The following is a 19,460-nucleotide window of genomic DNA, read 5'->3' as shown; positions in this document are numbered from 1 at the left end:
GAGAGGAAATGATGAAAAGACATGAAACCCTACAACTCATACATCCCTCACAACTCTTGAGTAGTAATAACATTACACTTCAAACAACACAGAGCCTCTTCACACTTCCTACTTGATTGTATCATATGTAGTTATAGAGATTATAGATTTGAATTAAGTCAAAGCTAGTAGAATAATAAATTAATAAAAAATACTAAAACTATAACATAAATCACCACTTCAGCTTGAAGAATGGATAATCAGACTGTTTGCATCAAGATTCACATGTTAGTTTGACAAATTGAGCAAATGATTTTCTTTTCCGTAATCTCAATGGAATTCAAGGATATAAAAAACAGAGATGCTGTACCCAAAAAAAAAAAAAAAAAAGAGCTATCAAAGAATTGGATGGATTGTTGTGCATAATCAAGAACTAAAAGCTAATTTTTAATCCCAGTGGATGATGGTATTCAAAACTGACCTTATACCTGATGCCACTCAAACTGAACATTGATCCCCAAGCCAGTACTATGCACTCCTTCAGAGCTAATATTTTAAGTATCTAATTAAGTACTTCATTACCAATAGTCAGAGCAAGAACACTTTCCACCACTGAAAAGGTGAAAGCGGTATGGATCCCTCAATATGATTTTCCGCCCAACAATTCTACTGACAAACTTGTAAACAGAATGGCAATCACCACAAACACGAAGATTCTTGAAAATCCTGAGAGGTGAACCTTCTGAAGTACTAATCAAGCCAAATGCAAGGGCAATTCTCTCACTGTGGTTCCAAAGATTGTGCTCCTTCTGTTCTTCATCTGTATCTTGTAGTGCATAGCTTATATCAGAAACATAACCTGCTTCTTTAATCATCTTTCTAAGCTCTCCCAACTTGGCATATATCTGTTCTGTCTGCGAATGGGATTGGTCTCCCATTCCAAATGAACTCACTTTATCTTTCAACTTCACCCAACTGCAGGCAGGTTTCTTCTTTATGCTATTAGATCCCATTTGTGTCCTGACATTCTCTACATCCTCCCATCTCCCAGTAGTTGCACAGACATTTGAATAAAGCACATAAGCTGAGTCATCTGATGGAGCTAACTCCAGAAGATGTCCTGCAGCCTTCTTTGCAAGCTCCAAATTCCCATGGATTTTACATGCAGCCAGCAAGCTTCGCCAGACGAGGTCATTTTCTGGGACTGGCATCTGTTTAATAAAAATTTCAGCTTCAGCAAGCTTTCCTGATCGTCCAAGAAGATCAATTATGCATACACAATGCTCAATTCCTGCTGGAACACCATATTCTGTAGTCATCGAAGTAAAGTACGCAAGACCCTCATCCACTAGACCCCCATGACTGCATGCAGAGAGAAGTGAGACAAAAGTGACATGGTCAGGTTTCAAACCCAGCTCTAACATTTCATGAAATGTTTCCCTAGCCTCCTTGAAACACCCTTGTCTTGCAAAAGCTGATATCAGTATGTTCCAGGATAGTCGTGACCTATTAATTGGTAGGGGAAGTAGTTTTAACACATCATCCATTTCCCCACATTTTCCATACATATCCATCATAGGATTTATAACATAATGATCTGATTTGAAACCAAGTTTAGTTGCCAAACAATGAAGCTGTTGGCCTTCCTCTAGTATAGCTAAGTCAGCAGTAACAGAAAGAGCTAAAGAGAAGCTAAACTGATCCAAATCTAAACCAGCACATCTCATCTTTGCAAAAAGCTTTAGAGCCTCTTCTCCACAGCCAGCATAAGAATTTGCAGCAATTACAGCATTCCACGTGATAGAGTTCTTATAAGTTAAACGATCAAAAATATAATTACTTGATTTCAGATCGCCACACTTGGCATACATTGTGATAAGGGAATTCTGCACGTAATTATCTGGTTCATATCCTGTCTGAACTATATATGCATGAATAGGCATCCCGTGTTTTTGTAGATTATCAAGAATCAAGCAAGCACCAAGAACATTTACAATTGTAATGTAGTTTGGAGGTACACCATCTTCTCTCATCATTTTAAAAGATTCTACAGTGTCATTTGGTTCTTTATTTTCAGAATAACCACCTATGAGTGCATTCCATGTTATTTCGTCTCGGTTTGACATTTTTTGAAATACTTTTTTTGCATCAATCATCATACCTGATTTTCCATACATGGTAACTAAGGCATTACCAATGATCAAGTTGTCATGTAAGCCTGCAAGAACTACAAGGGCATGGACAATCTTGCCCACAACAAGAAATTCAAGGCCTGAACAGGCAGCTAATGCACTTGTAAAAGTTACATGGTTCATTGCTTTTCTCATCTGAATCATTTCGGCAAAAAGTTCTAATGCATACAGGCACTTCTCATCCTGTACATACCTTGCCATCATGGAGTTCCATGAGATTAAATCCTTGTATGGCATTTTCTGGAACACCAACTCCGCATCTGCAGAACTCCCTGCCCCAGAATACATGTTTATAAGGGTATTGCATACACAAGCATTTGATTCAAGTCCCAATTTCACTACTAGACCATGAATTCCTCTGCCCCACTTCAGATTATCCATAGTCCCACAGGCAGCTAACAAAGTTGAAACTGTAATAGAATTTATCTCCTTGTTGATGCGACGCATCCAATAAAAATATCTTAATGATTCTTCACAGAGCCCATTATGTGCATGTGCAGCAATTATTGAATTCCATGAGATCGTGTCATGTTCATCCATGTGATCAAAGACATAACTGGCTACCTCCATTCGGCCAAAAGCACCAAACATTGATATGAGGGCATTGTCCACAGAAACATTACTCTCTAATCCTGATTTTACAACATGTCCAAGAACTTGATGACTTAACATTTCATCTCCAAGCATCCCACAAGAACTAATGACTGCAGCATAAGTGTTTTCATTGCAACATATTCCTTCACATCTCATACGCTGATACATACCTATTGCTTCCTCTAAATCTCCATTATCTAAGTACCCAACAATCATTGAAGTCCAAGTGACTATGTTCCGGTCAGGCAACTCCTCAAAGAGCTTCCTAGCCAAAGAAACAGGCCCATAAGTGCTATAAAAATTCAAAAGTGAAGTACCAACAAAAACATCACATATTAAACCAATCTTAACAACAAAACCATGGACTTCAAGCCCTTCACGTAACATACAATCCGACCTATCACAAGCTGTTACCAAACTAGCAACTGAAAACCCACTTGCCTTCACACCATATCCATACATTTCACGAAAGAATCCAAACGCTTCATGGTACAAACCCACCTTAACAAACCCAGAAATCATGTTATTCCAAGAAGCATCATTTCTCTCACACATTTTATCGAACACATTCCGAGCACGTTCAATGTGACCAAACCTCGAGTACATAGTTATCAAAGTATTCGAATGGGTGACTTTCAAACGCACCAAACCCTTTACGCATAGTCCATGCACTGCTCTCCCAACGATCTCTTGGGTAATATCCGAGAAACCCTTTTGAGCAAAGCTCGAGATCTCGGGGTTCGGGTGGTTTGAGAGGAATGGGATGCCATGGCTTGTGGACTCTTCTACGATGCATGGGAAGGAAATGGGTGTAGCCCTGAAGTGGGTTTGGCGTGAAAAAGCGAGTCGAGAAGTGGTTTTGGAGAATGGAGGTCGGAGGTTGAGAGCTGGTGAGAGTTTTCTGCAACACCTAGCCAGCTCTGGTTGTTGGTTGTTGAGACTTGAGTTTGTAAGGTAAAGAGGAAGAGACAGTGAATAAGTAAATTTTAATGGTGGACTTTTGCTTTGTGTGGATGCGTTTTGTGATACTGATACGACTTTGAGTCAAGAAAGACCTTTTAAGGTTGATGACTAGCTAATGTTTAGCAATTGAGCCTTTTTTTTTTTCTTTTTCTTTTTAGATTATAGCAGTTGAGCCATTGAGGGGTTCCTTTGTTTTCCAATTTTTATTAAAATAGAACTAGTAATAGAATAGCAAGAATAAGAAGAAAAAAAAATTATTGAAGTTTTCTATTTTTATTTGGGAGGAGAAAGTGTTAGTAAAATGCGATAGTCATAGAAAATTTGCAAGTTGATTGATATATATTTTTCTGCTAATTAATTAATTCAATTGATAATCAATTTGGAAATTTTAGTTAAAACAATAATATAATAAGTAATAAACTTATTATTATTTGGACAAAACTTAGGTACAGTATCATGTGGCTATTTAACTAAAAAATAAACTTTCATCCTACAAGAAAAAATTTACATGACAGATACTTAAAAATGGAACCTAAAGAACAACATCTAAGTACTGTACCTTAGTCTTGCTCTTATTATTTCCATCTTTTAATTAAAAAAATAACTATATTATATTTATATACTTCTATATATATATATATATATATAAATATGTATGTGTGTATTTATTTATTTATTATCCGATGCATAATCTTGAAACGGTGCACCGAAACACACTAGAACCGAAATATTTCGTTCCAATAGTCAATCCAGAAAAGTGATAGGAACGGAATTCAAAACTTTGGGTGCAATTCCTATATTCTCAACAAAATGATTATTTGGACTCTCAAGATATAATTAAGACATGAGTCAATATTTCTCTCAACTCCATATGTAAGATAATTGACACCTGATCTCAAGCATTGATATAATAACCAAAGTATAGAATATCTAAAATTTGTCATATGAACAACTTATGAAAAAGAAAACATCTATCAATCCATTGGATAGATATTTAAAGCATATGCTTTGTCTTGGTTGATTTAGGCTAGAAAGTATAAAGTAATAAAAAGTGAGAATTTACTGTCAACGTCATATCCTTCATCCTTTCCCCTCTCCCCAAAGCCTTAAGAAAGGACCTTCCAACTCCAGGTTCCAATCCAAGTTGCAATCAAAGAGCCAAATGCCTAAAGAGTAAATACCCCATAGGAGGAGCTAGTAGGTTGAACTCTCCCCCTTGGGGGCTAAAATTCTCTTATACACCTGCTTCATGAAGCAAGAAGCACGGCCGACACTCTCCCTTGAGCAGGCAGGTTGAACCCGAAACTCACTCCTTTGGGGGAGCCTCAGTAGCAGAGTAAAACAGCAACTCTGCTCACCTCTTTGGGGGAGCATCACCAGCAGACAAACAGCAACTCTATCAAAGCGAAAATTTTGTATGCGCCAGGCACATACTCCCTTTATCTCACTGACAGGACAGGCCCCACACCTGTAGGACCCACCTGCCAGTCTGACAGAGGTCTCATGCGCCAGGCCCATGATATACCTTCTCCTAAAAGGGAGCCTGTATATCCCAGCGTACCCATGAATGAGCAAATGATAACAATACCTCTTTGCTTGGACTAGTTACCCGTATGACTCATGCTGCCAACTTAAAATGACATACGAACGATTCATTAAAAAACCATAATCTCTGATTAACCACAAGTAAAATACATGAACAAGTTAATAATTTATAATTTCCAGCATTCAAAGCAGTCTAAAGGCACAAAAAAGTATGCCTGCTAAGCAAAATTAGCTTGCCAATCCAATGCGATGAAATGAAAGGGACTGCATATGTATGAGTCTGCTCCTGTCAAGTGATTTGCTTGAACCTAAATTGTTGCAACCATATAGAATCATTCTCAATTTTGAGCCTAATAAAACATGCCTTTGGCTTTTCTATGCACTGATTGCAATATTTCTGTCTTTTTAAAAGCATTTTTCATGGTAAAACCTAAAATGACAGATCCTAATAAAGATTGCTCCAAGTATTATATATATTGAGAAAATACAAGGATCCTTCCTAAGCAGACTGCAAATTAGTAAATACAACACAAAACCGAAAACATTTTATAAAATTAGCCAGTTGGATACTTTCTTGCTATCCTTTGATTTTCCAGTGATGGGATGTCCGTGGCCCACTTGCAATGCCCTCATAGTAACGGGATTCAAGCTTTTGAGAATTCCAAACCTTGATAAAGTCCGAGAACAACTCACGTGAAGACTCTGATGAAAGATCAGAGAAAAACACGTTTTTCTCGTCCTTCAACCAGGTAGAAAACTCATTGTTCTTAGAGAAATAGTCATCACTGGACAGCTCTTGAAACTGGTGTGTCTGAAAAGAAAAAAAAAAAATCCCTAACATAAGCAATTTGATACAAGGCCAACAGATGAACACTATCATGGCCAGACACAACACAATCAAAAGGTCATACTCAGTGCATAAAGCTCCCACTTTTGTGAGCTCTTGGAGATGTCATGGTAGGTAGCTTTACCCCCAATTTTTACACAACACAATCTACTAGTAGAATAAAACAGTAGAAAGTCCCATTCTTAAGTAATTCTTTGTTTCCTAGAAAATTTCTAAGTAATGAAATTACAAGTTGCATAGTCTGCCTCAATGATAGTATTAATCTAAAGGAAACAAGGAAGAAAAAATTGTAGGTTCTACACAACATATCTCATTTTGTTGCCAGTACAACAGAAGTTCCGAATTAGGTCTACTATGGGTATACAGTGACCGCTTCCAGTGATACTTTTAAAGTTCAATTGTATGCCATGTTCATCTAAGTGGTGGACATAGGAAAAAATCATAAAGAATTCCAGAGAAATCAAATTAAATTGAACTCCTATTAGATTACATTATACCAAATCAAACAACAGAAGAAGGGTGGGGGGGGGGGGGGGGGGGGGGGGGGAATGAGAATAAGGACCTGTAGCATGTGAAGAAAGAAAGAAAAAAAACATATTGGAGGAGGTAGGAGATATTGAAGGAAATAATGTAAAAAATACGAGTATAGCAGTAAACAAAAAATGCAATTAAAATTCACAACATAAGAAGACCTCAAACATCAAGCTGTAATAATACTGCTAAATAAGACAACTGACCGAGTGGCGATCACTTTTGTGATGTTTACTTTTGTGCTTATCCTTTGACTTCTTTTCTGATGCAAAAATTGACATGTCAATATGATAATATTTTTCCATGAAGAACCTCAAAATAGGGTTCAATGAGTAACCATGAATAACATTTAAAACTTGCCACAACATACAGGAGAAATTGATTCATATACTAAAAATTTAGGAATAAACCATGCCAAAAGGTAACTAGAGAGTACTTTTCTTCCCCCACTTATAACTAGGCATAGCATTAATCTTTCATTATAAATGTAAGATTGGTGGAAGAGTCATTCATGTTAGGCAATAATTCATCAAAAAACCAACAAAAATTAAAATTTTTATATCAAGATGGTCATCACCCACCAAAAATGGGAACATTGAGCACAGCAAACCAAGAAGATATAAACAACATTCCAATACCTCAGTTACTAAGTACACAATAGAATCATAGTATTTAATAATTAAAATTATCATTGGCCTATTAGATGTCTTTTGAACTGAAGATTTGTATAATTTTAAAAGAGAAGATAATGTCTTAAATCAGCACAATTGAAAAAGGGGGGAAAATAGAATCACTACATTTTGACGATTCAGTAAATCATCAAGGCATATAGAAATAAATAAGTTATACACCATGAATATTTTGCTATTTAATAGGGCTATTGGTATCTTCAGAAAAGACAAAACAAGTCAGTTAAAAGCAAAGAGATGGTGTTATATTTAATTATAAATAGTAAATCTCTACTGAATCATGACTTTTCTGAATGCGGAATTAATACTTCAATATTGAAAAGCATAGACTTGATCTTCAACTGAAAACAGGTACCTTTTGTCTTTCTTCCCTCATGACTTGATTAACAATTATCATTCTTAACAGTTCTTGTGAGTCATTAATATTTGCTCAGTCCGTATCTTAAACTTTTTTACATGATCTCAACCAGCTTCAGACCAACCATAATAATCTCCACCATCTGAAATCTAATGAGACTCTTTATAAAATAATAAATAAATAAATAATTACAGATTGTTAATAAATATAAAAAATCATTTAGATTTTAGGGACTTCAATGAGAAAAAGGAATGTTTAAGAACTCATACATGTGGTTATTAGAAATATCATTTTGGTTTTAGCTCATGTTAAACAGCTACTGAAGATTTGACTGACGAATATTCCAAGCCATGGAAAACTGGTTTGCTCCACATTTTCAAAGAAGTTTCTTTCACAAACAAGATTACAAGGCAGAAATTTCCCTGCTGGGACTTGGTAAGAGTTACAATATCATAGTAAATTAGCAAAATTTCATCACTTTTAAGAGAAATCACCCATGACTTGCCTTCCTTTCCACAAAACCTAACTTGCTACAAGTTAAAATGTTTATAACAACAACAAGAACAACCAATCCTAAAAGTTTTAGCATCACCTCCATGACATTGAATCAAGTCCAACAAAAGCTACTCATACAGTTTGAGTAATAACTAAAGACATTTTTTTTAGTTCTAGCACAAAAGGTTGAAATCTAAGTATCACTTTTTTTTTTGGATAAGTGAAATCTAAGTTTTGTTTAGTTAGCTTTAGCTTTAATAAAGAACCCAATGAGAGTTACACTTATGCTGAAGTGCCAATCAGTAAGTACATAGTTGCATACTATCATCCAAATCATGGTACAATCCTGCTATATCTTTCTTTTTCTTTTCTTCATGAAATCTACCAATATTAAAATCTCATTTGAAAATAAATTGGACAGTTCCAAAATGATTTTGGTAACCATAAGCAAAAGTGCATTTTGAGATAAAAATAAATTGAAATAAGTAACGCATGAGTTCTACTTCTACATGATGCTAAAGGGTCTAGCACTCAGTTTTCTAGAGCTTGATATATGCTACTTACCCTACCCAAAATGTTGGAACACTAGGAGCCTAGGACACATGTGAACTACGGTTTTCCTTAAAGAAGTATTTGGAAGCAGAAGATTCCCTCTCAAGTAGTTTTCTTTGTTTGGACTGTTGTTTTAGGGAAATGCTTGACGATTGATAATTTATGAAAAAGGAAGGTGTGGATTTTGGATTGGTGCTACATGTGCAAGAGTAATGGTGAATCAGTTGACCATCTCTTCCTTCACTGTCCTGTTGCTATGGATTTATGGTCTATGGTTTTGGGTTTATTTAGAGTAACTTGGGTTATGCCGCATACTGTTTTGGGGCTGTTAGGGTGTTAGCAAGGCAGGTTTGGTCATCATCGAAATGGTTATATATGGTCCATCATTCCTCATTGCTTAATGTGGTGTCTTTGGAGGGAGAGAAATAGTAGATGTTTTGAAGATATTGAGAGATCTATTCCAGACCTCAAGCTATTCTTTTTTAGAACTTTATTGGATTGGTTGTTTGCTTTGCAAAAACAATCATTCCCTTCTTTTATTGATTTCCTAGATTCTTGTAATTTTTGAATTTGATTTGTTGGCCCCTTCTACACTCCTTGTGTACTAGGGTGTTCCTTTTTTATATCAATAAAACTTATTACGTATAAAAAAAAAAAAAACATGTGAACATGTCCAGTAGAGCCTTCTAAGCAATTAAAACCAGAACGTACAACACAACCCCAGCAAACAATATCCATTCCAGCCAACTCTCTGATAATGCTGGTTCTGGAGTTCTCTCCTGCACATAACTTTTCCATGTCAATCTAGATTCACCTTTTCTCTACTTTTTCTTCTTTTGACTTCTCTTTCCACAACTCAAACACAGGACATGGCAGCACTCTAAGTCTCTAAGCCTCTACCGCCAATCAACACAGCCTAAACAACTTTTGAAAACCCTAATACCTACACCCACTACAAAAGCAGGACTACAAAACATTCCAATGCTAATATATATATAACCTAAACTCAACAACATCAAAAAATGGGTATGGCTAAGCTTTCTAATTATGACAAATCCCGGTTCAAATTCCATTTTTCTCGTAATCCAATTGTTAGTGCATGTGAGGGAGGGGGAGTTGAACCTTGGTTCTCCTTATAAAGAAGACAAGGCAATGCCATTGGGCCACAAGGCTCTTGGGATACTATTTTAAACTGAATAAATAAACAAATTTAGTCATGCTCAATGTTAGCAAAAAATACAATAGTAAATAATCTGAGATTTCTGCAATGAAATTCAAAACCTGTATTAGGATGACACTTCTAAGCACATACGAAAGCAGCCATTACAAAGTTAAAATTGATAACTAAACACACACACACACACAAAGGTATACAATTTTCTTAAATTCAACCTAAACTATGGTAAATATAATGCCATAAATTGACACTCAACATGAAAATCCAAAGGTGAGACATGTAAAACACCCTTAAAAAGTATCAAATTTTGTCATGCTCAATGTTTTAAACACAAAAATAATCAATTTGATATTACTGAAAACGAAAGTTCAAACCTTTGTCAGAATGGCGTTTAGAGTGCTTATGGGATTCCTTCTCCTTCTTCTTCTCTTTCCTATCACTCTTTCTGCTCTTCCTCTCCTCATCTTCTTCTCTTCTCTGCCTCTTTCCTTTTCCCTCATCTGTACTTTCCACAAGCAAAAACGGTAATTGCAACAAAAACCCAATAACCAAAAAAGCAAAATTTTTAACAAAAACCAACCCAATACTTCTGATTGGTTGCTCAGAAAGTGTAGGAGACAAAAACCCAGAAAAAGAACTGGGTGAGAAGTATTTTTTTATATGTACCTTCTGAGCCTGAAGAATATGAACTTCTTTTCTTGCTGCTCTTCTCCTTGGACTTCCTATCGCTTCCCATTGTGAAAGTTTTCACTTTTCACAGAGAGATTCTCGTACTTTGGCGATCTAAACGGGTTGGAAATTTGGTTATGGAGCTTGACCTCTGACAAAGGCACCATCCGGGTCGGGTCAAACGTCAGGAATTAGCAATTCGATTTTGGGGTTTTTTTTTTTTTTTTGGCAATTAATCTTTTCTTTTGGGAATAATATAAACAAAAAACATAAGAGAGGGGATGGGAAGACGAGACTTACAATACTAGTACTTATAAAATGGCATTTTTGGCAATTAATCTAATTTGCAAAGATGTTAAGTCATTGGACCAAAATTAAAACATATTAGTTATATGGACATATTTGAAACTCGAGTTTCATAAGGATAACTTGAGTCTTTTATTTATTTATTTTTTTTTTAAGAGATAGAATTTCTACTCTAGTCTAATCTAAGTATATATGTATGTAAAACTCCTCCTGGATACTTAAACCTCAGCCCTTGCCCCCAACACTTCACAAGTATTTATATTTGTGGAGTGACGACTGTACCAAGGGTGCGCGGTAGTATAACTTGAGTCTCACATACTTAAGTTTCATGATAAAAACCTAAGATGATATTCTTTTTTAATTATTAAATGGAACTCAAGTTTTAAAAACTCGAGTTCTTCATATTAGAAATCAAGATTCTAATACTTGAGTTCTAAATGAATCAAGTTTCTAATACTTGCGTTCTAAATGTGGTTACATAATAGCCCTTTTGATAGTTATCCAAACCCATATGACATGCCCTTGTAGTGTGATGGAGTTAAACAATCTGTGATCTGACCATATGTTTACCTCTTCCTTGATAGAAAATATTAGTCACATAATTTTTAAAGCACTAGGGACATGTTATAAATTATTTCTCCTTAGAAAAAATGTGCTTTATGCTGCTATGATGCCAATGATGCATGGTAATAATTGCAATCGAGATCCTGTATAATATCTGTGAGGGGGTTTCATGGATTGGATCGTAGGATTATATCAAAAATAGTAAGATTCTACTTTTCGATATATATATATATATATATATATGAAAAATCATCAAGTAATGATTATATGTGTTAAAGAAACATAGGAAAAAAAAAGGGTAAATGTAACACAAACTACTCATAAATGATATTAACTATTTAGTACCAAATTACCAATGCATAAATAAATGATAAACTTCAAATTTTAAACTTACAAGTTCAAAGTTCCAACACTAAATATATACATGAAGTTCCAAATTAACAAATATGTCGCTAGCAACTAAAAGAAAATCATCCCAATTCCAAAGTTACAAATATTTTGCAAACGTTTCAATTGTATTAAGATACTGAGAAATGTCAAGTTCTTCAGAATATGTTACAACTTGATCAATTTGGTTACACAATCCTAATCTCACCATAGAGAGACATAATTACAAATAATTATAATAACTCCAATGGATATCAGTTCTATTGCTTAGAGGCCATATAAACAATCTTACACATCCAAATTGATCCTATGAGCTAAGATCGTAAGGATTCTATCAATTAGGATCTTATGATCCTACATTCTATCATAAAGGATCATGATCTCATGTCGATCCTACCCCATGAAAGATTCTATATAGATTGAAATCATTTTTATGGGGTAGGATCGAGATTCCAACACTCTTCAAAATGTGCCTAGTCATAACAAATTTTGTTTTGTTTTTTTTTTTTTTTTTTCAAGAAACTTCTCATGACAAATTTAATTAGTTGCCAATACAATGGGTTATTGGATATAGACATGCCTAAATTTAAATTACATCGTTTCACTGATTTTTTTTTTTTTTTTATGATACATTCATAGTTGGAGGAGTGAAGATTTAAATCTTAGATATCTCTATAAATATTAAAGAGGTGTCAACTAGTTGAGAAGAATTAGGTAGTATAAAAGAGGAAAAAGATTGAGAAACTTCCATAAGACCTTAAAATTTTAAATTCCATTTTTGATCACATTTAATATTTCTACCAAAATTTACTAACACAAATAAAAAGTTTTTCTTTTTGAACTTTTTCTAGTGGATCATTTTAAACAAGAATGGAAGTACAAAATTAAGGGCTGCAAAACTGGAATGGGAGAATACAAAAGGTGTAATGTTATAGGCACAAAGTAGTTTACAACATTTTTACAAAATGTTGATGTAGCGAACCTCTTATTGGTTTTCATTTAGGCCCACTATTAATATTACTTTTTTTCATTTTTCAATAATTACTCATCACATCAGCAATTTGTAATTTTTTTTTTTATATAAAATAGTTTGTATCTCTAGCATTATTCATATAAAGAAGAATCTCCACTGTCTAACAAATAGTTTAAAGAGAAAATAATCGACTCACTACACACAAAACAAAACCAAAAAAAAAAAAAGCAAAGCAAAGCATAGGAAATTCCAGCTTTAGTAAAGAAACTTGATGAGAAACTTAGGGGCTATTTGGTATGGGATTTTGAGCAACAATTTTCAGTTTTTTTTTTAAAATTACATGTATTTCCACACACTTTTTCACTCACACATATTTTCAAAAAATACAAACAATGTTATTAAAACAACGTTACCAAACGGGCTCATACTCAAAGCATCAACGTTACCAAAAGGGCCCATACTCAAAGCATCTTAAGTATGTAGCACTAAGGAAATTAACTCCACTCTTCAAGCGATGCAACCAACTAGATCTTCTTTATTCTACGAGATGTAAGTAATATTCGGAAGGATCTAATACTAATCATGACTAATAATAATAATAATAAAGAATATTATGGTAAACCATGTCTATCAAACGTATGTTATACAATTTTTAATTCTTCAGTAAGTAAATTATACCATGTAAAGAGAGAAATAATGTTTCAAATAATACGTGGGTTCCAGTTAACTCAATTGGTAAAGTCTCTGATGGTTGTATAAGAGATCTGGGGTTCAATTCCCACTTACACCAAAAACTTATTGGTGTCTTGGTCTGATGATAATGAGCTATCATCAGAAGCAGACATATATTAGATCCTCTTGTACTAATCTTAGCGAACATATATCCTTGAAGGAAAGGTTGGTAGCATGCGATGGATGTTTGAGTTTCTATCTAGCCAAACAGTGGTTGACATGGTAACCCAAATTAAGATGTGGGTTGCATAATTTTTCATTTAGGACTCTTACCCATTGGAGATGTTTGAGAAGTGTGGAAGTGACACGAATATGGTTGAGAAACTTCAGTCATGAGTTGGGAAGAACACGATGAGCGTTAGAAAAGAAGCATTTGTTATAATTTGATTTATAAAGGAAAGATATTGGAATTATGTGCCATACATGGAAGTGGGTTAACATAATTCCTTTTTGTATAATTCAGTAATTATTCAATTTCTAGAAAAATCTTTGTCAAATGACTCATAATTAAGTAGTTTCTCTGTAGAAAAAAAAATATATATTTTGACACTAAACAAGATTCCATATATATATATATATATTTTTAATCTTTTGAAGTTGAAATGATGGACTGCAAAATATTCAGATCTATGAAGGTGACACACAAGTTTAGAAAGATCTTTAGCTCCTCTTAAGAATTTCTATCACAATTATACGTTAAACTCTAAGATCTTATTCTCATGGAAGATAATAATAACTTTATTTAATTTTGAATTCAATTCCTCATCAGTGAGATGCATATAGTATGCATCACTTATACCCTTCATCAAAATTATCATCTGAAATATGGATTCTTTGTAATAGATTAGTTGTTGGGGAATAACATTGATCAGATGTTCTATCACGCCCCAAACTCCAAAGGGTCCAAAGCATGAGAAAGACGCCACAAGGTACCTGTAGATTTTTCTTTTTTGACAATCCAATCCACATAAATCATATCAAGTACCAACATCAAGAATTATCATAATAATTCCATTGAATATACTCTCAAAGTAAGTCAGAGCTCTAAGCAATAATTACAAGGACTATTGACCACAAAATAATAGAGGTCTAAATAAATAATTACATATCATCAGCTTGTCCCATCAGTGGGAATAACGTCACAACCACTATAATATACAAAAAAATGAGTCAAACCTATTCTAAGATGTACGTCATCTAATATCTCCATAACAAAAATTCAGCCTCCATTAGTAGTTAGTCTAATTATTGTTAGCCACCAAAAAACTGTCTTAAAAGATTGTTGCCTACTCTGAAAAGTTTATAAAATAATGGAATGAGACAGCAGCCTCACCCATAACCTCAAGGTTTTTCTCTCCCCCCATGGGCAGTAGAGAGAGCGCGTCAAATAGGACCTCTCTTGCATGTGATCTCTTGGCCCCATGGGCAACAACCTCATCCACACACAATCAAGGAACCTCTTCCCCCCATGGGTAGTAGGGAAGAACGCGTCATCCAAAGTGAAAGGGCACTGACGTGGATTTGATTCCATTGTCACAAAGACAACGGAAACCAAATCAGGTAATCAGACATGGCATGGTGTTAAAACCAAATAAGCTCACAGGTTACATTACTTTGAAACACATAGTTTATATCCAGATAGTTTCAGAAAAATCTTAAATAATCTATCCTCTACACAAAGTTTGTAAGGTTTTCAACTTCATTCTTGTCAAGAGATTTTCTATTAATTTCCCACATAACAAGACAAGATAAGCATCTTTAAATTTTATAATATACCATAAAATCCATGATTTCCTTATCAAAAATTAAATAAAAGATGCTCATTTTCCATGTCAACAATTCATGCATTTCCCCAAATGCAATACCAAATATGATGCATTTTCATATATAATCATATATATATATATTAAGGTTATGACGCAATAGTTTTTAGGAAAATATAGTTTCCATAGGTAGTTTTCAAAAGAGTGTCTAACCAAAAAACAACATTTATGCAACATGATTATTGTTCAAAAATCCCATTAAAAGCTACTTACCTTACAACTGCAAAAGCCTAATTCTCCAAGCTCCAAGGAGATTAGTTAGAACCTAAACAATATCAAGTAAACTTATCACAATAAGTATAGAGCTTGAAATTATATCTAGCTACAATTTAGGAATTGTCAAATGAGCACTTAATCAGGCAAGCCTAGTATTTAACCTCATCAATAATAATATATTCCACTTTCAAAGTTTATCAACAAATTGATTCACAAGGCATAAACTCCAATTTATAAAGTTAACTCATTTAATATCATCTCCAACATCATGACTGCTTCCATAAAATTTATACTACATCATTAAGAGACCCATGAAAGCAAAATAAAAATATTCTCCAAAACAAGAAATTTAGCTAGCTCCAAATAAACCCAATGGCAATCGAAAAATTAGAGGCTATTTGGATCATTTTTCTTCATCACTCAATTTCCGTCACTCAATTTCCATCAATAATCATTCATCACTCATCATTCATCACTCATCACTCATCACTCTAAAATACCACACCCGTTTGGCACCATCACTCAATATTTTTCACACTGTTTGTGGGTCCCATACTTGTCACTTGGTCAAAGCAAAACTGTTTTGTGGGCCCCACCATTTTCTCTTTTCTCATTTCCCCTCCTTCACCCTTATTACTCTCCCAAAACACAAATCCGAACCTAGCTTCAACCACAATAACAAAACAGCAACAGCAACAACAACAACAGCAGCAGCAACAACAACAACAACAATGCGATCAATCAGACGGCTAATTCCACCTCCACCTTAGTCGGCGACAATGGGACGACAACAATAATGAGCTGATACAAAACCAATACGGCGACGGTCTTCATCTACGATCCACGATCTTCATCCGCGATCTTCATCCATCAACCAATATAGAACCGATGCGAGATCTTTGTCCACAATCTTGGCTGGGACACCACACCGAAATCCCAACCGCCGTGTTCAAGTAATGGGTATTTTGAAACCCATTCATATGGGTATTTTGAAACCCAAAATCCAAATCCAAACCCATCCTTACCCGATCATGGAGTGCAGCTTCAGACCAAAAAATTCTATGATGAAGAACAAAAAAAAAAAAAAAAAAAAGAAACCTAGAAACCTGAACCCAGTGAAAAAATAAAATGAAATAAAAAAGAAACCCAGAAACCCGAACCCAGTGAAAGAAGGAGGAAAAAAAAGGAAGAACAACGGAGACTAAACCCAAGAGAAGAAAGAAAGAGAAAAAGAAGGAGACAATGTCAAGAGTTGAGTTGACAATACAATGTAATGAGTCTCACCATGTGTGTTTAATTACAAAAATGTCATTGAGTTATGAGTTATGGAAACTGAAAACAGCCAAAATGAGTTTTCAATTTCCATAACTCATAACTCAAAAATCAGAGAATTGAGTGATGGAAATAGAGTTATGAAAACAGAGTTATTGTGCAGCCAAACGGATATTGAGCTATGGGTCCCACCATTTTTGAGTTATGAGTTATGGAAACTGAGAATTGAGTTACGGAAACAGGCCATCCAAACAGCCTCTTAGATTTACCAACCATTACATGTTATAACTCAAAATCCCTAAATTTTTCACCATACATAAACCTTAAGTAGTCATCATTAGCACAATCCATATACCCACTCATCAAATAATTCCACCAATATAAAACCCATACATACAAACACATAAATATCACTTCCAATGCTCATAAACCACATGGGTATCATTATTAAAGCTTAGATAAGCAAAAATGTAAAATCCACCAAAAAAATTAGAAATTTTTACCTTAAAAAAGGATGTGAAGGTGTTTATAGGTTCTCAGGAATTTTCCGGTGATCTTGCCAGAAAATGATGGTGGAAATGGTGGTGGTGTGGAAGTACCGATGAGAGAGGACATAAGTGTAGAGAGGAGTGTATGAGAGAAAATGAAAAAAAAAAATAGAAAAGAAGTGAAATGAGTGAGCCGGCCAAAGAGGGGAGATAAGGTGGAGCGAAATGTGTGGTGGGAATGGGTGGGGTAGTTGGGAGGCACATGAGACCCATAAAATCAGACTTTTTTCTTTTTATTTTTATTTTTTGTCTGACTGACTGGGACGTTACATGTTCTAGCTATCTGATTTCAAGAACTTAGAGGTTCCTAATTGGGATGAATAAGAATTGTAAGAAAATTAATTTAATTCGAGGTAGTCACCCTCCATAGAGAGAGATTAAGAGAGAAATGCACTAAACAATTGGTTTGTTCATTATTGATATCTAACATTAAATTACAATCATGTATTTATAAATACATGGCCTAATATAGGAGACTAATTCTAATGCCATTAGTCCACATGGCTTAAGATAATTGGCTGGTTAATTCAACACGTACTCTATTGCATGCGATAAAATAGTGGTACAGATTTTTCTTAGTAGCAAGTTCTTACTATGAATCACTGTAGTGCTCAAGTCTTACATATTCCCATGTTACAGGCACACATTGAACGGGCACTGCATGACCATTTCCTTTTCAGAAAACTTACTGATACCCACTGTCATGTTTTGTTGGATTGCATGCAAAGAGTTGAGGTCCAGCCGGGGGACGCTGCTGTTAAACAGGGTCAGTTCTTTAGCGGCTCAGCTTCTTAAAGGAATTGCTTATAACTTCTAGTTCTTGTACACAGTTTTGATCCTGTTTACGAAATTTTAGTGGTGGTAATGGACCAAAGGCTCCCAACAATTGGCAAGTACGTACTTGTCAAAATGGAAATATGAATGTTATACATTAGGATATATTAGTGTATAAACATGACAAAAAATTTAAACAACTGTAAGTGCTTTGTTAAACATTCTGAAATTGATAAACAGCACATATTTAGTTATTTTTTCATTTGATGATGTAGAACTTTACCAAAGTAGGGCCTTTTGGACTCATCCCTAGGAGTAAAATATGAATACACGACCCAACCCACTAGAACCATGTATCAAGTAGTTCAGGGGAACTCTTCTTGGGAATTGAACCTAAGATATCTAGGTCTATGACTTATCTCAAGCCTCCAACCACTAGGTTGCATACATTATGTTTAGTTGCACATAATTGTTGATAGTAAACCATATAAGGAAATTTAATCTTCAAAACGGTATACTGATTACTGAATGAGTTTGGCATTAGTTTTAAATTTTAGTTTTTACCTTTTATGTATAGTTTTTTAAAACCTCATTTTTTCTTAGTTTTTTCAAGGTACAAGTATACTTTAACATATTTTCAGCAAATTTTTTTTAACAAAAAACTAAATAAGCTATTCCCAAACAAACTCACAAGTGTAAGGTCAAAAGTCCTTGCCCATTGCATGCACACGTGGGGATTTTATTCACGATTGACGATACCGACCCTGGCTTGAATTGCCTTCAATTTTTACTTGCAAAAAGCCAAAAAGTGGGAGTCCATTCTAAACACAAATTTGGGTGCAGTCTTGGAGTGATCTGGTAGTGTCTTTTTTTTTAATGTGAAATACGACTAAACTTTATTGATCTGGTAGTGTCTTGATTATTACATTTTGCAGGGTGTTGAAGGTGTCTGCTTTTATGTTGTTGGTAGTGGTTATACTCTATCATCTTAGTTCAAATCTATTGAGAGTTTCAGATGGATAGAACTTGCGTACCTTTCTTTTCAGTTAAATTCATGAGATTTCTTGTTGATTAGGGATATATTAATGTCAGGAAGAACAAAATGGAGAGGTCCCTGGGGTTCTGCAGTGCTACACAACTGAGAAGTTATCATCCTCTGGGGAGCTGGCTTTGATGTGATTATCTATATATTCCCTAGTGATTATAATATATATATATATATATATATATATATAGTGCTAAATTAAAGATATTATTTGTTCACACAGATTCCG

At 34.6% G+C, this 19,460-nt stretch overlaps 1 protein-coding gene across 1 annotated transcript; it reads right to left on the bottom strand.

The window, feature by feature from the left end:
• Positions 1-218: 218 nt before the first annotated feature.
• Positions 219-17,577, bottom strand: LOC115984380 (pentatricopeptide repeat-containing protein At3g03580). The gene is given in 7 exon segments (XM_031107416.1): positions 219-3,685; positions 5,844-6,084; positions 6,858-6,913; positions 10,297-10,422; positions 10,589-10,742; positions 15,590-15,641; positions 17,368-17,577. Coding segments are annotated over 5 exon segments (3,621 nt in total). The 5' UTR covers positions 10,659-10,742; positions 15,590-15,641; positions 17,368-17,577; the 3' UTR covers positions 219-557.
• Positions 17,578-19,460: the final 1,883 nt, after the last annotated feature.

This window comes from Quercus lobata, chromosome 4 (genome assembly GCF_001633185.2).
Source record: "Quercus lobata isolate SW786 chromosome 4, ValleyOak3.0 Primary Assembly, whole genome shotgun sequence".
NCBI classification, from domain to species: Eukaryota; Viridiplantae; Streptophyta; class Magnoliopsida; order Fagales; family Fagaceae; genus Quercus; species Quercus lobata.
The sequence above is the reverse complement of the archived record's forward strand: the minus strand, read 5'-3'. Positions and strand labels throughout refer to the sequence as shown.